Source organism: Anguilla rostrata, chromosome 16, assembly GCF_018555375.3.
Source record: "Anguilla rostrata isolate EN2019 chromosome 16, ASM1855537v3, whole genome shotgun sequence".
Lineage (NCBI taxonomy): Eukaryota > Metazoa > Chordata > Actinopteri > Anguilliformes > Anguillidae > Anguilla > Anguilla rostrata.
This window is the reverse complement of record NC_057948.1, coordinates 32963289-32987064: the sequence shown is the minus strand read 5'-3', so window position 1 is coordinate 32987064 and position 23776 is coordinate 32963289. Positions and strand designations below refer to the sequence as shown.

General features: G+C 42.3%; 1 protein-coding gene across 7 annotated transcripts in view; it reads right to left on the bottom strand.

Moving 5' to 3' along the window:
- Positions 1-5185: 5185 nt before the first annotated feature.
- Positions 5186-23776, bottom strand: part of LOC135242038 (protein inscuteable homolog) — a 62307-nt gene continuing 43716 nt past the window's right edge. For all 7 annotated transcript variants that reach the window (XM_064312913.1, XM_064312914.1, XM_064312915.1 and 4 more), the window contains 7 exons: positions 23026-23151; positions 17549-17720; positions 16637-16815; positions 15637-15703; positions 7170-7325; positions 6495-6571; positions 5186-5767 (listed from right to left, as the gene is read on the bottom strand). In XM_064312913.1, the coding sequence (XP_064168983.1) occupies positions 5639-5767; positions 6495-6571; positions 7170-7325; positions 15637-15703; positions 16637-16815; positions 17549-17720; positions 23026-23151 (906 nt within the window). In that variant the 3' untranslated portion in view covers positions 5186-5638. The remainder of the gene's footprint in view (positions 5768-6494; positions 6572-7169; positions 7326-15636; positions 15704-16636; positions 16816-17548; positions 17721-23025; positions 23152-23776) is intronic.

The window sequence follows — 23776 nt, the reverse complement described above, 5'->3', positions numbered from 1 at the left end:
GGGTTATACGGACCTGGTTTTGGAAGAACGAAGCAGAAAGATTAACCTTCCTTTAAAGAGGGACAGTGGATAGTGTGCTTAAATGTGTCTAATGGTCATGAATATTTGATATGATTGTGTGTAGTTTCAGAGGGGGGGCACTGTAACACAGTGGAGCACATGTAAATGAGCAGTGTGGAGCTGGATTGCAGATGCCAGAAGCAGGGTTTGTACACAGAGTAAATGCTAATATTTGAAAGTCAAATTAAAGTTGAAAAGGCTTGTAATAACCGTTAATTAGCTCTTGTTTTGTTTTTTTCCCCCCACGACAAACTTGAACCGACTGGAAACATCGTGCAGCTTGTCTTCAGCACTTTGGACCACAAAGATGCATTTCAAAGCTTTCGAGATACGCCTTTGATGTGGGGGGTGCTCTCCGGAGATTGGATATTATTTTAAGATCCCTTTGTTTAAAAATTCATTTTTTATTATCCCTGCGCGGGATTGCAGGGGAATTCCCCGCGTGAGCTCCATCAGCGTAATTAGCATCTTCGATCGGGACCGCATCCCCGGTAATTAATACGGACTTGGGAGCCTCCCCAGCGATCGCTCGCAGGGCTCGATTCCTTTTCGCGGAGCAGCCGTTCGTTTAGAGAACGCCCTTCTGCCCTGATGAAAACGCGCTGTGTGGGGAAGGCGTGATGAACAAGAGGCTCGGCTGTCATTGTGATGAAGACTTTGAAACAACGCCGAGGCCCCTGCTCCGCCCCTGCTCCGCCCCGCTCCCCCCCGCTCCGCTCCGCTCTGCGCGGCTCGTTCTCCGCGCGCTCGCCGACATCAAACCAATTAAGCGCGGGGGTGAGTTCATCGCCCGCACGCGTTTCGGAGAGCTCGACTTCGGCTCCGCGCCGCAAACAAGTGCTTCTGATGAGATTATCATTGCCGCTGCGTTTGGTGGAGGGGCGCTGCTGCCGACCGTGGCTGTTGATTGCGTAGACATCGCGGGGAGAATAGGATCGCGTCTACTTCACCTGGGCATGTAGAACGTGTGGGTTTCTCCTGGGTGTGTAGAACGTGTGGGTTTCTCCTGGGTGTGTAGAACGTGTGGGTTTCTCCTGGGTGTGTAGAACGTGTGGGTTTCTCCTGGGTGTGTAGAACGTGTGGGTTTCTCCTTGGTGTGTAGAACGTGTGGGTTTCTCCTTGGTGTGTAGAACGTGTGGGTTTCTCCTGGGTGTGTAGAACGTGTGGGATTCTCCTGGGTGTGTAGAACGTGTGGGTTTCTCCTGGGTGTGTAGAACGTGTGGGTTTCTCCTGGGTGTGTAGAACGTGTGTGGTTTCCTGGGGTTGTGCTGTAGATCACTCACTGAACGCAGTGAAGTGCTTGTGTGGTAGATCACTCACTGAACACAGTGAAGGGGTTGTGTGGTAGTTCACTCACTGAACGCAGTGAAGGGGTTGTGTGATAGATCACTCACTGAACACAGTGAAGGGGTTGTGTGGTAGATCACTCACTGAACGCAGTGAAGGGGTTGTGCGGTAGATCACTCACTGAACGCAGTGAAGGGGTTGTGTGGTAGATCACTCACTGAACGCAGTGAAGGGGTTGTGCGGTAGATCACTCACTGAACGCAGTGAAGGGGTTGTGTGGTAGATCACTCACTGAACGCAGTGAAGGGGTTGTGTGGTAGATCACTCACTGAACGCAGTGAAGGGGTTGTGTGGTAGATCACTCACTGAACGCAGTGATGCGATAGATCACTCACTGAACGCAGTGAAGGGGTTGTGTGGTAGATCACCCACTGAACGCAGTGAAGGGGTTGTGCGGTAGATCACTCACTGAACGCAGTGATGCGATAGATCACTCACTGAACGCAGTGAAGAGGCTGCCACAATCGGCCTTCTTTAGATTGCAGTTTGTCCCTCGTGTCACTTACACTCAGTGGTGCATTTCGGTTTGTTTAAATGTTCTGTGAATTGCCTGCACGAGTGCAGCTGCGCACCTGCGTGCCGTCGAGTGCCAGTATCTGCCTCTCAGGGTTACGAGGGTGTCTGACTGGGCGCCAGACAGGCGGATAAAACCGCCACTTCAGCGGAGTGTAGTTTGCCTGAGGCCAGGAGAGGTGGTACTGTAGGGGTGCTTACAAAAATGGCAAAAAAAAAACACACATATGCGTATGTCATATGACACGCATATTTCATTGCACTTCTAATTAAAACAACTAGTTTTTACTGCAGAATTTCACATTGAAACTGCACAACCTTACGTTACCAGCCCTTTGCTGTCAGTCTGAACTGGAGGGAGTTCTAAAGGAAGCCAGCAGGGGGCGCATTTTTGCTTGTTCAGAGGTCCTCGTTTGCCATTTTAATTGCATTATACAAAACAAGCGATTTCAGCAATTAGCTCCTAATTTTCTGGTTTAATTTCATTATACAAAACAGGTGGTTTGTTCAGGAGCAACGATGGACTCTCTCTTCTCTGATTTAAAGGAGAAAAGGAAAAAAAAACTGTTGCCTTAAAAGCCTTGTTGGTGTTTTAAATTTAGCAATTTAATTTATTCCGCCCTGCCCCCCCCCAGTGCTGGGTTATCTTCCTCAGTGCTGGGTCCTCTCTCTCTCTCTCTCTCTCAGTGCTGGGTCCTCTCTCAGTGCTGGGTTATCTTCCTCAGTGCTGGGTCCTCTCTCTCTCTCTCTCAGTGCTGGGTCCTCTCTCAGCCCTAGTTTGGATACTGAATGCTGATTCCTCTGCTGTTCTATAGTATCCAATGTGAATTATCGCAGTCCTATAGAAACTTTCATGCAGGCAAACTTTTGGTCAGGGTGACTTAAACCTCTTTTCACCATGTCGTATTAACCAATGTGTGCCCTGGCCACGCTGTATTTTGCATTCATAGAATGAATTAATAGTCATTTAAATGCATTAAGTATGAATTCAGCAACCCCACTCAGCACATCTGTTAGATTAAATCACACGAACGTGTTCATGCTCTGGAGAACACATTGAGTCGGTGGACATGTAGATTTTTAGTATTATGCCGTAAGTCTCACTTTCTCTGCACTTATTTAACTGGCGGCACAATTACTGAAAAATTACAGAAAATCTTTTAGACGTAAGATGTGGAAATAAATGGGCGAATGTGCAAGAAAGGTTTAGGACGAGACGCTGAGCTCTCCTGAATTGAGTTCAACCATGAACTATAAAATTATGAGCACTGATTCTGAGTAACAGTGCTGTTTTGAGGTTGAATCTTTGTGTATGGTGGGGCTCACGGATGCATTGGCCTGTGAATGTGTGCCGATGGGCTGTGTTTGAAAAGTGTCTTCGTGTTCACTGGTAATTTTATATTTGCTTTGAACCACACTTCAACGTTGGCCATCTTCAGTCTAGTGGTAGGACATGAAGTTTTCTGAAGTGTGTTCTCTCATTCCTCTGTGTTCATTAACCAGTCCCAGTAACTGTTATTACAGCTTTAAACAGTCCCTGTAACTGTGCTGTAATTACACCCTAAACAGCCCCAATGCATGTTATTAAACTATAACTATATTATAGTTACTGCACTAACTGTTGGATGCTGTTTTTAAAGCTGTCTTTTATCTGGTACTTTTTGGTTCTTGCTGAAATAGGGGTACCTACAGGTCACATTATCCTCAGGACTGTCCCTTCTTAGTTCTGTGGAGCACAGCGGCCCCCAGGATGTTATGGCCCAGCACTGGTGCTCAGGATTGATTGGCGGTTGAACACAGTATTGACCAATAGGGTTGGACACATTATTGACCAATAGGGCTAGTGCTCATTGGATGTTTTTAACCCTTATTGATACCCCTTGGTTTAATGTCTAAAGGTCCTGTGCCTCTTGCAATATGTCCATGTGCACATCTAACAGAAAAGTATTTTTACCGTTCAGGAGAGACTTCAGAGTTCACCCGGTTCCTGCCGTCCGTCACGCGAAGCCGTGCAGTAATGAGTATGGAAACCTAACACCGCTGTTTAGTATCAGCTCTCTTTAAAGTGCGCTGCTGCTGAATTATCCATCGCGCTATCCGCGGCTCAGAAAGGACCTTCAAACTCCCAACTCGAGAGGCGGTGTCTTTTAATTGAATAATACATTACACGTGGCAGTTATTTTGTTAGGGGCACATTGAGGCATGGGTAACCGTGGGATCAAATCAGTGACCGAGGGGCGTCCCGCTACCTTCTCCCCTCTCGTGGCTAATTACATCACGGCGGTTTAAGCACCTGCCCTGTCTCTACGCTCGCCTGGCTCACAGGAGCGTGCCAAAAATCATATTGTTCGTGAAAGATGTTCCACTTGAAAGAACATCTGGACAAAGGTGTGTGTCCATTGTGTGTGTGTGTGTGTGTGATAAGAATTACTGCAGGTTTTGGCATTGTATCATAGATGGGTGTGTTTCAGGAGATGGTAATTGAAGGAAAGGGAATGTATATTTGGTCAGATATGAATTACACTGCAGTGGGGATGGTTATAGTATGTAGGAGCATTAGCTTCAGGCTGTGTGTAGGCTATGTGTTCATGCAAACAAAGGCCCTATTATTGTTGCAAATGTAATTTGCTTTTGTTTGGAACATTCAAGGCTGTTCAGAAAGCTGGATATCAGTCCTGTCTTGCTAACTGTTGCTGATGTTGTTCCTAGGTAGTGGGTGAAGAAAACAGCGCTAACAGGAAAGGAGCCTTGTGTCCAGTGCAAAGTAATTAATCTGTGTGTGTTTGTGTAACCTGTCAGATAGCATACTACCTTATAGAGTGGTATTGGAATTGATTCTGTAATTTTCTCCATTGAATTGAATTGCAGTATTTGTGACACATGAGTCTATGTGGAATGTGTATTAGGCTTAATGTACCCCTATCCCATAACACCACCACCCCCCTTTAATACTGGTTTAGGTTACGGTAGTTTTATGGTTGTAGATTATATTTTTACAGTTTTAAGTTTTTCTTGGGGTTTTGTTATGGATATAGTCTGTATGTATTCATAATTTGTGCTTTTGTTCTTGGTTAGTATACAGTAGTTGCTGTAAGCTGGACTTGTGCTTTAGCACTGTAGCTTGTTCACTCGCTGCTCTAAGATGGTTTTCTCCAGATTTGGTGGTATTGTACATATTAATCTGAATGAGAGTATCTGCCAAAGTAATGTAGTTCAATGTAAAGTGTTGTTTAGAATAGACAATGACAGTGTACAGAGTATACAGTTTATTTCATATAGTTTATTATGACTTTCAACAACAAAAGCATTACACTTAAACTTATAAAAATTCATCAGTTATATTCATTAGATGCACTCTGTAACTGTTCATTTTTTCAGTCATATATTATTACAGAAAATCAATAATAGTACCATAAATATTGTGGAAAAATCCCATTTGTACCACTTAAATGGCAAATACGCGTCATTTTTTTAAAATCAGTTTATAATGGCAAATATACTTTATGCAGATGATATGGATTCTTTTAGCATTTACTGTGGAGTCCCCCGGGGGGGATTGCACGGGGGTGGTGCTGCCGGGTCCTTGGGCAGTGTTACTGACAGCAAGTCTTTGATAAGATGTTTTTGGTTTTTTGGCTGGGAACAGGGGCCAGTAGGGTGTGAAATGGCTCGGGCATCCCCCCCCCCCCCCCACACATGACGCAGGAGGCGGGGCCTCCTACACGAAGCTCTCCTCCATGTTGGAGCAGAGGAGGAAGGAGTCGACCAGCCGCGGTTTGATCAGCTGCTCCTGGTCGCTGGCCTCCACGCTCTCCGGACACACGGCCGCCAGCCTCCGCAGGGCTGCCTGCAAAAACAGGACCGGAGCCGACCGGACCGGGTTACCGCCAGCATTTACACTACAGGCATGTAGCAGATGCTCTTATCCAGAGTGACGTACAGAACTTTTCACATAGCATCCATTTATACAGCTGGATATATGCTGAAGCAGTGCAGGTTAAGTACCTTTCTCAAGGGTACAACGGCAGTGTCCTACCTGGGAATTGAACCTGTGACCTTTAGGTTACAAGGCCAGCTCCTTAACCATTATACTACACTGCCGCCCACAGGGTGCCAGGGAGGCTGCTCAGTGCTGTCCCTAAGCAGGCTAGCCCTTGTGATTAGCAGGCTCTTGCGCTACTTTAGCATGCTAACATGCTATGTGCTAACTCCCGCAGCTGGCCAGCCCTTGTGATTAGCAGGCTCTTGCGCTACTTTAGCACGCTAACGTGCTGTGTGCTAACTCCCGCAGCTGGCCAGCCCTTGTGATTAGCAGGCTCTTGCGCTACTTTAGCACGCTAAAGTGTTGTGTGCTAAATCCCACAGCTGGCCAGCCCTTGTGATTACCAGCATCTCTTGCGATACTTTAGCACGCTAACGTGCTGTGTGCTAACTCCCGCAGCTGGCCAGCCCTTGTGATTAGCAGGCTCTTGCGCTACTTTAGCACGCTAACGTGCTATGTGCTAACTCCCACAGCTCTGCTGTTACGGAGGCGTGTTCAGCGCACAGTCCAGGAGAGGAGTGTGAGAACCCACCAGACAGGCGACGAGCACCGAGTCGCTGTTGTTCCTCTCCGCCGGCGAACGACACAGCTCGATGAGGCGGGGGATGGCTGGGAAGAAGGGAAGAAAGCAGAGAGCAAATAACCCTCCACACTACTGAACGCCACGCGCTGTGTGTTAAAACAATGGCTGTGGGAAAGGTATGTTTAGCTTCCCCTTAACTTCTGTTTAAACCAGTAGCCGTGCCACCCCTACTCCTATGTCTTCCTCCTCAAACTGCCGAAGCTTAGTACTGCGGGGAGGGGGGGGTGCGGGGGGCGCGGGGGGGTGAGACCTGGGAAACGCGTCATTACGGGATAGCCTTCCCTCCGGACCACACTTAGAAATGCACTGCCCCAGCACAGCGATGGGGACACTGGGCTGTAGGTGCTGTCCTTCAGCTGAGATGCTTCACTGAGCTGCTGACTCACTCTTCTAATTATTGGGCCCAAGTCTCTTTGCAAAAGCGAAGGTCAAAGTGCCACAGAACCCCACAGCCAAACAGAGCAGTGGGCCAAAGTCTTCACAAAATTCTGCGATTAAGTTTGTTTTGCTTGTTTGTTTTTTCTTTAAGAATGCATTGCTTGTTCCCAGTGTATTGTTTGGTATTAATTTTGTGTATTTACTTTGACAGGTGAATTAGAAATGAAGCTCAAAATGAAGACGTACTCTGCAGCTGGATGGCGGTTTGGGCGACGTCAGGGTCTCTGCTCAGACGGGCCAGCGTGACGGCAGCTTTCTGTTGCACCCTCTCGCACGCAGCGCCCTCTGATGGACTGGAGGAGGAAGGTTTCTCGCCCAGGAGCAACAGCAGCCGCTCAATCCCTACGGAAACGACACAAAACAACCCAGCCTCTCAAAAAACGAGCTACTGACAACAACCTGTCCCAGCCTCTCAAAAAATGAGCTACTGACAACAACCTGTCCCAGCCTCTCAAAAACGAGCTACTGACAACAACCTGTCCCAGCCTCTCAAAAACGAGCTACTGACAACAACCTGTCCCAGCCTCTCAAAAACGAGCTACTGACAACAGCCTGGCCCAGTCTCTCAAAAACGAGCTACTGACAACAGCCTGGCCCAGCCTCTCAAAACCAGTTACTGACGACAGTGACTCTAGACATGTCACTGTATACTTCTGTCACAATGTACCACCTCTACTTCTGATGATTTATTAAAATAAGAATAATCACATGCGTAAATAATTGTTTCACCCCATGTTTTCAGTTAAGGATATAGTCTTGCATCTATCAGGGTTTTTCCAAATACACTTTTCTGTATACCATCTTAAAGTGGGTTATAGGTGTGTTTTCTATAGATCTGTAACAAAATAAAAATGACATTTTAGGAAAATGAATTTTCCATTTCCCTTTATTTCCTAAGGGAAGGCAATAGGCTTTGGTTGATTTTCACAAAAAACATTTCTGGTTTTCTTCAAATGTTTTTTTATGTCTATAATCCAATGAGTGAATTTGTTTAACTTGTACAATATATAATATGTGAGTGTGTTGTGTTAAGAGGCTAATATTGTTTTTGATGTGTATTTTATTTAAGAAAAATGTGTGTTAGTCAGATAGACTGTGGTTAATCACAGCTTTAGCCTCTGTTAGATAAATCCAGCCTTGAATGCATCTGTGAACCTATGGCACTGTAACACTTGACTAGTCAGGGGCTTGGATATTTAAAAGCACTAATAATAGAGCTGCCTAGGTGTAGCACTTTGAGTGTGCTTAAATGCAGCCAACCTTCAAGGAGAGCAGTATATTATGTTTTTATTTTGCTTAGAAACTATTTCCAAATGATTTCTTCGGTACTTTTCCCTTTTCTTCTGTACTTCTTTTGTAAACTTTAAGCTTTTTCTGTGAACATTGTCCAACATTGTAAATGTACCCAAGACCTGCCTTTGTTAAGGGGTGGCTACATAGCATGTGTATATCCAATGATATAATGAAAATGGAAAAAAAAAACATTTCCTGGTGAAACACATTTTTCTTCATGAAGTCCCTACAAACGTCTCGAATCATTTATTGAACTGATGAAAGTTATTAACATGATTTCCTATCCATTGAAATAGAAAAATGATGTATTAGGATTTTAGACATGTATTTCACTTTTTGGACATGAGACTATAGTCTTATGTATTTTCATGATTTCCCGGTGAAACACATTTTTATTCATAAATACCTAAAAACATATTTCTGCTCATTTATTTAACTGGGGATAGTTATTAAACATGATTGCCTAGCCACCTGAGTGGAAAAAATGATGCATTTGAATTTTAGACATTTATTTCACTTTTCAGACATAAGACTATAGTCTTATGTATTTTCATGATTTCCCGGTGAAACACATTTTATTCATAAATACCTAAAAACATATTTCTGCTCATTTATTTAACTGGGGATAGTTACTAAACATGATTGCCTAGCCACCTGAGTGGAAAAAATGATGCATTTGAATTTTAGACATTTATTTCACTTTTCAGACATAAGACTATAGTCTTATGTATTTTCATGATTTCTTGGTGAAACACATTTTTATTCATAAATACCTAAAAACATATTTCTGCTAATTTATTTAACTGGGGATAGTAATTAAACATGATTGCCTAGCCACCTGAGTGGAAAAAATTTTGCATTTGAATTTTAGATATTTATTTCACTTTTCAGACATAAGACTATAGTCTTATGTATTTTCATGATTTCCCGGTGAAACACATTTTTATTCATAAATACCTAAAAACATATTTCTGCTCATTTATTTAACTGGGGATAGTTACTAAACATGATTGCCTAGCCACCTGAGTGGAAAAAATGATGCATTTGAATTTTAGACATTTATTTCACTTTTTGGACATAAGACTATAGTCTTATGTATTTTCATGATTTCTCGGTGAAACACATTTTTATTCATAAATACCTAAAAACATATTTCTGCTAATTTATTTAACTGGGGATAGTTATTAAACATGATTGCCTAGCCACCTGAGTGGAAAAAATGATGCATTTGAATTTTAGACATTTATTTCACTTTTCAGACATAAGACTATAGTCTTATGTATTTTCATGATTTCCCGGTGAAACACATTTTTATTCATAAATACCTAAAAACATATTTCTGCTCATTTATTTAACTGGGGATAGTTACTAAACATGATTGCCTAGCCACCTGAGTGGAAAAAATGATGCATTTGAATTTTAGACATTTATTTCACTTTTCAGACATAAGACAATAGTCTTATGTATTTTCATGATTTCTTGGTGAAACACATTTTTATTCATAAATACCTAAAAACATATTTCTGCTCATTTATTTAACTGGGGATAGTTACTAAACATGATTGCCAAGCCACCTGAGTGGAAAAAATTATGCATTTGAATTTTAGACATTTATTTCACTTTTCAGACATAAGACAATAGTCTTATGTATTTTCATGATTTCTTGGTGAAACACATTTTTATTCATAAATACCTAAAAACATATTTCTGCTCATTTATTTAACTGGGAATAGTTATTAAACATGATTGCCTAGCCACCTGAGTGGAAAAAATGATGCATTTGAATTTTAGACATTTATTTCACTTTTCAGACATAAGACTATAGTCTTATGTATTTTCATGATTTCCCGGTGAAACACATTTTTATTCATAAATACCTAAAAACATATTTCTGCTCATTTATTTAACTGGGGATAGTTACTAAACATGATTGCCTAGCCACCTGAGTGGAAAAAATGATGCATTTGAATTTTAGACATTTATTTCACTTTTTGGACATAAGACTATAGTCTTATGTATTTTCATGATTTCTTGGTGAAACACATTTTTATTCATAAATACCTAAAAACATATTTCTGCTCATTTATTGAACTGGGGATAGTAATTAAACATGATTGCCTAGCCACCTGAGTGGAAAAAATGATGCATTTGAATTTTAGATATTTATTTCACTTTTCAGACATAAGACTATAGTCTTATGTATTTTCATGATTTCTCGGTGAAACATTTTTATTCATAAATACCTAAAAACATATTTCTGCTCATTTATTTAACTGGGGATAGTTATTAAACATGATTGCCTAGCCACCTGAGTGGAAAAAATGATGCATTTGAATTTTAGACATTTATTTCACTTTTCAGACATAAGACTATAGTCTTATGTATTTTCATGATTTCCCGGTGAACACATTTTTATTCATAAATACCTAAAAACATATTTCTGCTCATTTATTTAACTGGGGATAGTTACTAAACATGATTGCCTAGCCACCTGAGTGGAAAAAATGATGCATTTGAATTTTAGACATTTATTTCACTTTTCAGACATAAGACTATAGTCTTATGTATTTTCATGATTTCTCGGTGAAACATTTTTATTCATAAATACCTAAAAACATATTTCTGCTCATTTATTTAACTGGGGATAGTTATTAAACATGATTGCCTAGCCACCTGAGTGGAAAAAATGATGCATTTGAATTTTAGATATTTATTTCACTTTTCAGACATAAGACTATAGTCTTATGTATTTTCATGATTTCCCGGTGTGAAACACATTTTTATTTCATTAAATACCTAAAAACATTTTTTCTGCCTCATGTTATTTAACTGGGGATAGTTACTAAACATGATTGCCTAGCCACCTGAGTGGAAAAAATGATGCATTTGAATTTTAGACATTTATTTCACTTTTCGACATAAGACTATAGTCTTATGTATTTTCATGATTTCCTGGTGAAACACATTTTTATTCATAAATACCTAAAAACATATTTCTGCTCATTTATTTAACTGGGGATAGTTACTAAACATGATTGCCTAGCCACCTGAGTGGAAAAAATGATGCATTTGAATTTTAGACATTTATTTCACTTTTCAGACATAAGACTATAGTCTTATGTATTTTCATGATTTCTCGGTGAAACACATTTTTATTCATAAATACCTAAAAACATATTTCTGCTCATTTATTTAACTGGGGATAGTTACTAAACATGATTGCCTAGCCACCTGAGTGGAAAAAATGATGCATTTGAATTTTAGACATTTATTTCACTTTTCAGACATAAGACTATAGTCTTATGTATTTTCATGATTTCCCGGTGAAACACATTTTTATTCATAAATACCTAAAAACATATTTCTGCTCATTTATTTAATGGGGATAGTTATAAACATGATTGCCTAGCCACCTGAGTGGAAAAAATGATGCATTTGAATTTAGACATTTATTTCACTTTTCAGACATAAGACTATAGTCTTATGTATTTTCATGATTTCCCGGTGAAACACATTTTTATTCATAAATACCTAAAAACATATTTCTGCTCATTTATTTAACTGGGGATAGTTACTAAACATGATTGCCTAGCCACCTGAGTGGAAAAAATGATGCATTTGAATTTTAGATATTTATTTCACTTTTCAGACATAAGACTATAGTCTTATGTATATTCATGATTTCCCGGTTAACACATTTTTATTCATAAATACCTAAAAACATATTTCTGCTCATTTATTTAACTGGGGATAGTTACTAAACATGATTGCCTAGCCACCTGAGTGGAAAAAATGATGCATTTGAATTTTAGACATTTATTTCACTTTTCAGACATAAGACTATAGTCTTATGTATTTTCATGATTTCCCGGTGAAACACATTTTTATTCATAAATACCTAAAAACATATTTCTGCTCATTTATTTAACTGGGGATAGTTACTAAACATGATTGCCTAGCCACCTGAGTGGAAAAAATGATGCATTTGAATTTAGAATTTATTTCACTTTTCAGACATAAGACTATAGTCTTATGTATTTTCATGATTTCTCAGTGAAAAACATTTTTATTCATAAATACCTAAAAACATATTTCTGCTCATTTATTTAACTGGGGCTAGTTATTAAACATGATTGCCTAGCCAGCTGAGTGGAAAAAAATGATGCATTTGAATTTTAGACATTTATTTCACTTTTTGGACATAAGACTATAGTCTTATGTATTTTCATGATTTCCCGGTGAAACACATTTTTATTCATAAATACCTAAAAACATATTTCTGCTCATTTATTTAACTGGGGATAGTTATTAAACATGATTGCCTAGCCACCTGAGTGGAAAAAATGATGCATTTGAATTTTAGATATTTATTTCACTTTTCAGACATAAGACTATAGTCTTATGTATTTTCATGATTTCTCGGTGAAACACATTTTATTCATAAATACCTAAAAACATATTCTGCTTATTTATTTAACTGGGGATAGTTACTAAACATGATTGCCTAGCCACCTGAGTGGAAAAAATGATGCATTTGAATTTTAGATATTTATTTCACTTTTCAGACATAAGACTATAGTCTTATGTATTTTCATGATTTCTCGGTGAAACACATTTTTATTCATAAATACCTAAAAACATATTTCTGCTCATTTATTTAACTGGGGATAGTTATTAAACATGATTGCCTAGCCACCTGAGTGGAAAAATGATGCATTTGAATTTTAGATATTTATTTCACTTTTCAGACATAAGCGTATAGTCTTATGTATTTTCATGATTTCTCGGTGAACACACATTTTTATTCATAAATACCTAAAAACATATTTCTGCTCATTTATTTAACTGGGGATAGTTATAAACATGATTGCCTAGCCACCTGAGTGGGAAAAAATGATGCATTTGAATTTTAGAATTTATTTCAATTTTCAGACATAAGACTATAGTCTTATGTATTTTCATGATTTCCGGTGAAACACATTTTTATTCATAAATACCTAAAAACATATTTCGCTCATTTATTTAACTGGGGATAGTTACTAAACATGATTGCCTAGCCACCTGAGTGGAAAAATGATGCATTTGAATTTGATTTCATTTTGACATGAAGTCTATATTTCAGATTCCGTGAACATTATTCATTCATAGCCTAAACACATATTCGACGGATATAAGACAATAGATCATTGAATTTAGAATTATTTCACTTTTCGAAACTATAGTCTATGTATTTCATGATCTCGGTGAAACACATTTTTATTCATAAATACCTAAAAACATATTTCTGCTCATTTATTTAACTGGGGATAGTTACTAAACATGATTGCCTAGCCACCTGAGTGGAAAAAATGATGCATTTGAATTTTAGACATTTATTTCACTTTTTGGACATAAGACTATAGTCTTATGTATTTTCATGATTTCTCGGTGAAACACATTTTTATTCATAAATACCTAAAAACATATTTCTGCTCATTTATTTAACTGGGGATAGTTACTAAACATGATTGCCTAGCCACCTGAGTGGAAAAAATGATGCATTTGAATTTTAGACATTTATTTCACTTTTTGGACATAAGACTATAGTCTTATGTATTTTCATGATTTCCCGGTGAACACATTTTTATTCATAAATACCTAAAAACATATTTCTGCTCATTTATTTAACTTTATTTAATTATTATTTAAAAAAAATAATTTTAAGTATTTTTCCTAGATTTTCAAACTTTAAAAAGGGTCAATTTGACCCGCAACATAACAGGAGGGTTAATTGTGATTCTTAACATATTTTTTTGAAGTAATACTATAGACTTTTGTTTGTGGATGTTGTCTTGTGAACTATTTTTTCCATTGCACATTAGTAAAGCGTAAAATTAGTAAAGCCATCCATTTAACTTTTTATATCTCACTAACAGTAAATTTTGGTAGATTTGTTGCCAAAAAAATTCACCCATTTAAACATAATGGGTATTTCTGAGGTAAGCTTGTTTTCTGTTCTGAAATACATTTTCATATCAACTCCTTTCAAACATTTCTAACATTTCTTTTCAATTCCAAAAGTCTATTATTTTTTCTTTAAAAAAAATGTCAAACTATCCCTCATTTAAGAATCATGACCTGTTCTTAACCTGTCTTTTTTAGATGTTTCCAAATAAGTACACTTTTTTATACATATACATTAATCATAAATCTTTAAGATTCATTAATCATACAAATAAACAAACAAATCTAGAAGAAAAAAACATTTAAGTGGATTGCTGGTCACATTTCTCCTTATTCTTCTGCCTGGACACAATCCAGAGGGTTACAGATAAAGTTATGTTCACAGTACAGATATAGTGCCATGGTGGGGAATTAAACCTCTGCACATGTTAAGATATGTACACGGGTTTGAGAGCTGGCTCCCGTAAGGACTGTGTCACGTGATCTACCCAAATTTTTCAGTAATTATAAGGAATTTATCATCACAGAAGATACATTAGGCCTGATTTAAGTAAAGGATTTAGCACATACAAAAGCGGTTGGCTCCACCAGTTTCCCTGGTAACGATTACGGTTTACAAATGCATGTGCGTTTACCATGTGCTGAAAACCGAATGGATTTGCCCACCAAGAGTCGTGAGGTCAGGTAAATGTACACTTATTTCTAAAGATTTAAGATCAGTTTGGTATTACTGATGGCATATGTACTCATTGTTCCCATTGTGCTTCAGGTTACAGCAGCTAACATGAGGTAAGAAGGGTTTGGGTTGATTTGTTTCGTATGTTAGTTTCAGTTCATTGCGTTGTTTGATTGCTTTGAAATGTCAGTCCTGCTTAACTCTTGGCTTAGTTTTAACTGAAAATGAAAAGTAGTTTTCAATTATATTCCTTTGAATAAAGGCTAAATAATATAGAAAAGTGGAAAATACCATGGAATGCATGCACACGCAGACAAACATGCACACACACACAAACACACCTATGCACACACACACGCAAACATGTGTATGCACACACACGCGAGCATCTACACACAAACACAAACACACACAACTCACTGATGGTAGTCTCTGCTAAATGTTTCTGCTAGAGATTAATTCAGTTTCAGTTGGGGACAAACAGATGTTCCAAAAAGATCTTGAATATAAATAATGCAGAAGGCGCATCTGGTGAACTTTTATATATTTTAAACTGTAAGTTTTTCAGGTAAAAATGAAATTCAGACTAAAACGGCGAACTTACTGGAAATAGGAATTTAAAAAAGTTTTTCCATGGATATTTGGCACCATCTTGAGGTGTACGACAGAAATACAGGCACTGTGGAGACCCGTGCTTGGGTGTGGAGTAGGACACTGCAGGGAAGAGTGAAGATTACATACCCTTCTCCTGAAGCACCTCAGATACAGCCTGGTCCAGAACAGACATGTTTGCCAAGATGGTTACAACCTTGAGAAAGGAAAGATACACAAGACAGAGAGTTGAAAACAAGAAAAAAAAGCAGCTGCAATTACAACCAGACACCTTTGCCAGTCGTCACGACCTGGCTCGAATGGCCATGACAAAAAGGGAGGAATTTAAAAAGCAAATTCACATTTATTTAAAATAATCTAATTAAACAAAAAACAGCACAAACATGGGGTGTGAAAGTCAGCATCATCAGCAGTATCAGTGAGTGGACGTGTGAAAGGTATGGTGAAGCAATGTTGTACGGAGTAAAACCAAAAACACAGCCAACGCCAAAACAGAAGCAAAAAGGTGGGGAGAGAGCTCCCCTTCAAACTGGAGACACTGGCACATCTTAACATCTCTGGGAGCCCTGGACACAGGCCCTCCCAATTGCACCAACAGTTACCTGGTCTGCTCAGTGCAGTGTTAGGGTAAGGGTTAGGGTGTGGCAGGGAGTTTGTACAGCGAGTGGGCGTGCTCAGTGACCTGGTCTGCTCAGTGCAGTGTTAGGGTAAGGGTTAGGGTGTGTACAGTGAGTAGGGATGGTCTGTTACCTGGTCTGTTCTTCACAGTGTTAGGGTGTGGTCAGTTACCTGGTCTGTTCTTCACAGTGTAAGGATGTGGTTAGTTATCTGGTCTGTTCTGTGCAGTGAGTAGGTTTGGTAAGTTAGCCAGTCTGTTCAGTACAGTGTTAGGGTAAGGGTTAGGGTGTGTACAGCTAGTAGGTATGGTAAGTTACCTGGTCTGGTCTTCACAGTGTTAGGGTAAGAGTTAGGGTGTGGTAGGGAGTTTGTACAGTGAGTAGGTATGGTAAGTTACCTGGTCTGCTCAGTGCAGTGTTAGGGTAAGGGTTAGGGTGTGGTAGGGAGTTTGTACAGGTAAGGGTTAGGGTGTGGCAGGGAGTGTGTACAGCGAGTGGGCGTGCTCAGTGACCTGGTCCTTGGAGTAGGGCGTGTCCACTCTCTGGCGATCGTGGCAGGCCTGCAGCAGGATGTGCACGGCGTTGAGCTGCAGCAGGATCTCACACGCCATGGTGTCGAAGAAGGTGATGTTAGCCAGCGCCGCGGAGGCTAGGAGAAACACTTCCCCCGTGGAGGCCTCTTCACAAAGCTCTGAAACACACACACACACACACACACATACATACACAGTTCACACACATGGCTCTGAAACTGTGTTATACATGTGTATTAGTGAGCGTGCTAGTGCTCCCATGTTTGCGTGTGGGTGAGTATTGGTGTATGTGAGATGTGCTGTGTGTTTGTATGTAGGTGAGTGTAGGTGTATGTGCTGCATGCTCGTGTGCGGGTTGTATTGGTCTGTGTGATATGTGCTGCATGTTTATTGGTGTATGTGATATGTGCTGCATGTTTATTGGTGTATATGATATGTGCTGCATGTTTATTGGTGTATGTGATATGTGCTGCATGTTTATTGGTGTATGTGATATGTGCTGCATGTTTATTGGTGTATGTGAAATGTGCTGCATGTTTATTGGTGTATGTGAAATGTGCTGCATGTTTATTGGTGTATGTGAAATGTGCTGCATGTTTATTGGTGTATGTGAAATGTGCTGCATATTTATTGGTGTATGTGAAATGTGCTGCATGTTTATTGGTGTATGTGAAATGTGCTGCATGTTTATTGGTGTATGTGATATGTGCTGCATGTTTATTGGTGTATGTGATATGTGCTGCATGTTTATTGGTGTATATGATATGTGCTGCATGTTTATTGGTGTATGTGAAATGTGCTGCATGTTTATTGGTGTATATGATATGTGCTGCATGTTAGTGTGCGTTTGTGTGCCATGTGACCCAGCGGCGGCGGCGGCGGCGTGCTCACTGATGAGGGCGGTGACGATGTCCTGCATGTTCTCCAGGAAGCTGGCCAGGTGCTGCGTGCAGGTGTGGTGGGGGGAGGTGATCTGGGCCACCACCGCGGCGGCCTCCGCCCGCGCCGCCTCCACACTGCCCTCGTCCGTCAGGATCTCCGCCAGACACAGGATCCCGTCCACCTGGGGGGGGGGGGGTTATCCCAGGTCAGATGCCATGCACACACACACCGGGATTATCCCAGGTCAGCCTGGGTCAGACTCCTTCACAGCAGGGTTATTCCAGGTCAGGCTGCAGCAGCCCCATAAATGCAGCACAATCGCCATGGCCCAGGTCAGACCCATTTTACCCAGGAAGTACACTGGGACTATCTTGGGTTGGCCTGGTTCAGATCCTCGCCAACCTGTAATTCCGGTGGGATTATCACAGGCCAGAATGCCTCGAGCTAAAAAAACACAGCGGGATTATCCCAGGTTGGCCCAGGCCAGATTCCCTTCTGAGGAAGCAGTGAGCTTTAAGAATGTTATTGAAAGGCTGCACTGTTGTGGGAACTGAGATTTGAGGGGTACTCGCCCAGGGCCCTGAAAAACCCCGTTCAGATCACCCAAAAAACACGAGGACATTTTCTAACATCAGCGATGCCGAAATCACTTCAACCCACAGCCGTGACTCACACACACACACACTGCTCAATCCATGCAGCTAAAGACAAGCCCCACCCGCCCCCGCTCACCCTGGCAGGGGGCCAGAGTGCCTTTAATTGTCCGATGATATATTTAAGTGCGACAGCAGCGTAATCTAATGAAAGCCGTTAGGGCGGTGGAGAAAACTGCTGGCCAAAGCGTTTTTTTTTATATAATTGGGCCACTCAAGGAAAGGAAAACTCTGGAAAGGTGCCACCCGCTCTTATTTAATTCAGACTGAACATCATTTATGATGTCAGTGCTGGGAGGGGGGTGGGCGGAGTCAGCAGTGAGTGACAGCAGGGGCACAGTGTCCCACAGAGCGCTCAGGTCAACCCCCCCCCCCTTTCCGTTACATCACCTTTGGCTGTGCTTCACACAGCGCCCTCTGTTGGTGCAAAGCTGCAGTGGAGACATGCTCGGAGGTTGCTTGTTTAATGCATAAGGCATTGTAACACTTTCAATAACTGCCAAAAAACACAGCCCTGCTGCTTCTGAAAGGCCTGGACCTAACAAGCCATATTGAAACATCACAGATGACGTAATGGCTGTCTGGAGAAAGTTGGGAGCGCACAGACGGCTGTAAAAGGCTGGAAGTGCTGCTCTGCAGAGTTCACTCATTACAGCTTAAACAGAAACGTATGTGGTGATAACATCTATTCACCACTAGGGGGCGGTGTTGGGCAGACAATGTCCCGCTGCCTTTCATTACCAGCGCAGTCTTTTGTAATGTGCGCTTCGGATGGAAGTTAAAGCAATCAGAGTCCGGCGATTGTGAACCAGACCATTCAGACACTCAATGCAGCCAAACAGAATATAAATGGCAATAAAAATGTGTCTACAATATTTTTACATCTTAAATGCAATTGCAATGTATATTGCTGCATGTATTTTAGTTGAGTTAACTAATCAGAATTGATCAATTCACAGCAAAATTGACACAAATAAAATCAATGTTTTAAAAAAAAATTTCTTCTAGTGGGTTGCAATTCTCAGGGTCAGTGCATTTCAACCCACTCAATATTCGAACTAAAGTTATGCGCTTGTTCTGAACAAACAATTCTGTTTAAAGTAGATGCAGTAGCTCCACACATATATTATTTATATCATTTTGTTTTTCCCTGTACCATTCTCTCCTCACATTTGACGTTGCCTCGATTGTCAGACCCACAGTGACGCTGGTGCCCCAAACTCGATCTTCAGAACCACGATGACACTCGCGACCCAAACTCGATCGTCAGAACCACGGTGACGCTCGTGGCCCAAACTCGATCGTCAGAACCACGATGACGCCCACAGCCCGACCCGATCATCTGAACCATGATGACGCTCGCGCCCCAAACTCGATCGTCAGAACCACGGTGACGTGCAGTAACCTGCCCTCTCCCTCTCCTCCGGAAACAACATCACACTCCTCTTCAAACTTTCCACTTTTTTTAATTTTTTTTTTATACACAAACTTCACCTCTTAAAGGAGCCACAACCTCCTCATTACAGCCCCCACCACACAGGGAGAAGAGCTGAGCTCTCCCCCCCGCTCCAGCCCCCCAGCCCCCACCACACAGGGAGAAGAGCTGAGCTCTCCCCCCCCGCCCCAGCCCCAGCCCCCACCACACAGGGAGAAGAGCTGAGTCCCCCGCCCAGCCCCCCAGCCCCCACACACAGGAGAAGAGCTGGCTCCCCCCCCGCCCCAGCCCCCCAGCCCCCACACACAGGGAGAAGAGCTGGGCTCCCCCCCCCGCCCAGCCCCCCAGCCCCCACCACACAGGGAGAAGAGCTGGGCTCCCCCCCCCCCCGCCCCAGCCCCCAGCCCCCACCACACAGGGAGAAGAGCTGCCCCCCCCCCCCTGCCCCCACCCCCCCAGCCCCAGCCCCCACCACACAGGGAGAAGAGCTGAGCTCTCCCACACCCGCCCCAGCCCCCCAGCTCCCACCACACAGGGAGAAGAGCTGAGCTCTCCCCCCCCGCCCCAGCCCCCCACCTGCTACCTGGACTTCATTTAACTGCACTTCACAGGGGTGGGGGTGGGGGGGTGTCCTCAGTGTAGCCAGTACACTTGACTTGGGACCAACGTTTTACAAACCACACTTTAGTCGTCATAGCTCAGGAGGTAAGACCGATTGTCTGGCAGTCGGAGGGTTGCCGGTTCAAACCCCGCCCTGGGCGTGTCGAAGTGTCCTTGAGCAAGACACCTAACCCCTAACTGCTCTGGCGAATGAGAGGCATCAATTGTAAAGCGCTTTGGATAAAAGCGTTATATAAATGCAGTCCATTTACCATTTAGTCAGTAAAAACAAAGGCAGAGGCCGTACCGAATCGCGTCTTCCCAGAGCTTCAGAAAGCGACGCTAATAAAGGGTAAATTAGCGGAAGACGGGAGAGAGAGGATCCGGGAGGCAGGTGTCTTTCTCAAGGCTCAGCGATCGAGAGCGTCTTCGTCTCGCACCGGCTGCCGGAGCCCTCCTCCTCCCGAGACCCGGGGAATAAACAGACTCTACCTGTCGCTTTCACACCTGACAGACTCTACCTCTGCCGCTTTCACACCTGATGGCTCTCCTGCTCCAAGCTGCCGCGTTTGTCAGACAAGGAACGAGAGCTGTTCATTTATTTATTTATTTTATTTTTAAAAAATAATTCTCCTGTTTTTTAAAAAAGGAAACCAACTGTTAACATTATTGCGCATGCCACAATCACACCACAGGTTTCTTCAGTAACCTGAACAAGGAGAAAACATCTAAAACTCCATACAATTCAGCCAGCCTTCCTTCAAAGGAGTTCATAAACTTAAGTTCGGAAGATCCGCATCACCCATCACCAGTCAACACAGGATAAAAAATGTGAAACACTCAGAAGGGCTGAATCCCTTCAGCAACATGTGACTAAGACTTCCCTCATAGCCTCCACACCATTCCAGTGCCACAGACGTGTACCATTGGCCACGCCTCCTCTAAAGCCCCCCCAAAGAGGAGGAGCCACAAAGGCCCCAGATCACCATAGCGATACCGCATGGATTCTTTACACTGCCAAGCTATTCAGCTCCATATTCCTACACATTGAAAAGTTCAGTCTGCTAAGCATTGCATCTGAAAACATTCCCACTTGGTCCAGCCTGTGAAGATTCAGGAAGGGGTCTGGCCAAGGAAAGAAGATAAAGATAGTATAACACAACACTGGAAACGCCCGTTACCAACCAGACCATCCTACAGTTACAAAACAGAGAGGACAGAGGGGAGACAGGAACTGACTATCTGGTGAGTTTATAGAATCTACAAGTGCAGTATCTCAACCCATTATATGGAATGCTCACGCCCTACACATTCAAGGACTGTGATTACTGAATATCACACGCACAAATGACTCAAGCTGCGTTTTAATCACGTACGTAAAATGTCCCGCAAGCACATTATATAACCACTGCGTGTTCTTCTGAAGAGCCAAGGAAGAAGGAATGAAAGTTAAGTTCTCTGTTTACAGCTTGCTTACATAATGCTATAACATACATCATAAACACTGCATGCATACTTCAAACATGCATATAGAAAAAGGGACAAAAAGAAAAAAAAAACTCATGACCGTAGTATTTCTCTGGAAGGAAATATTTGGAATTTATTAATTTAGATGATTTTTAAATATAATAAAAATATTTGTTTATCTTATCATACATATTTATTTTTACACAAATGATCTGCACAACACCGTATTATGCAGCAAACCACATCCTTATATAGTTTGGATGCAATTCCATGACTTTTAAATATCATGAAACACAAAATAACTCACAGTCTACAAGGGAGCAATTAGGAGACACTGCATTTCAGGGAATGAATTTAGATTTTGTACTGGACGAGCACTTAACTAAAATAAGAAGATCAATATGTATTATCTGTCCCAGGAAACTGCCTCACTAGTGATCTTAATGTCCCCTTAAACACAAACACCTCTCACAAACTCCGAGCTGTGTGTGTGCCAAAGCTTTACCATTACACTTTAAAACAAACAAGACAACTCAAAAAATAAATGCTCTCAAGCGACTAGAAACAGGATTTTGTGAATGACATTAACCTGCGACGGTATTTCAGTAGGAGACAAGGCCCTCCTGATATATTAAACGCACGCTGCTTTGGCTCTGGTCCACACAGAGCAGACACAGTGGAGGTTTTCCCCTGTAGTCTCCTGGATGAAAAGGGATTGCTCATTGAGAAAATAAACCCGCAGGCTATGTAAACACAGGGGCCACACAAGCGGCAACTCCTTTATGCCAGACTGCTGTGCTGGGGCTGCAGACTGGACTGCACTGACTGGACTGCCAGGACGCTGCGGACTGACGCTACTGGACTGCTCTCACCACGAGGTACTGGCGCCGTCGACACTGACTGATGATGGTGACGACGACGCCTGGCTGGTGAGGGGGCACGCACACGAGGTGGAACCACGCCTCGTACTATACACGTGTGTGCACCATGGGACACATTTGGGACTGAGGATTTGGGTTGGGGGGAAGGGGGTTGCTGATGGATGAAGGTGTAAACTACATTACAGTAAGCTTAAGACGGGGAGAGTTAGAATGAGGATATCACAAACAGGGGGACAAACCCCTCCCTCTTCCCAACAAACACCCCCCGTCCTCTAGCCAAACCACTCCCTCCTCCAGTCAAACACCTCCCTGCCCACTCCAGACACGCCCTTCTAATGAAGCTCCGCCCCACTCCAGACACACCCCTCCAGTGAAGCTCCACCCCACTCCAGACACGCCCTTCCAGCGAGGCTCCGCCCCACTCCAGACACACCCACTTGTGTCTCATACCTTCTCCAGCTGCTTGATGCCCTCTTCCACACAGCAGATGGAGGCCACCGTCCGCAGCGCGTGAGCGTACAGGCAGCTGAAGCAGTCCTGTCTGCAGATCTTGAACAGGGCCACTACCGCCCCCTCCTGGAGAGAGAAAGAGAGAGAGAGACGTGGTCATGAACAGCCATACTGAAGACCCCCCCCACACCAACACACAGACGTAAAGGTCATGCAGTAGTGTAGTGGCTAGAGTCCTGAGTGTACTGGGTTTGAGCCCAAGATAATCTGCGGAGGCAAAGACTGTTCACTTCCACGACACCAGTATAGAGCAAAACAGAAGCATCATCAGATTCCAAGATTACAGGCACAGGCAGGAAGGAAAAAAAAACGTTGACACAGTGTCGTCTTTTGCCTTCAGCAACACTACCTGATTTAAATTCAGGTGCGCAAAACACTATTTCACTCTGTGCTTTTGTTAGGCAACAGGTTTGAAATGACCTGAGAAAAGCCCAATATAAACATAAATAATAATAATTATTATTATTTCCTGCAAGACCAGGACTACAGCAGGATTCTGCAAAAATCCCACCAATCGTCCTCTGTAGGAGTGAGGAACAGAATGTGGGTGGATTGCTCATATTGGCAAGTGTGGAAAATATTTACTGTCACAAGAGAAACACAGTCAGAATTCATATAAATCAATCTGTCTATTTTTCACCAGTGTCTCCCACGGTGACACAGTTTCCCACTCTCTCCCAGCAAATAACTA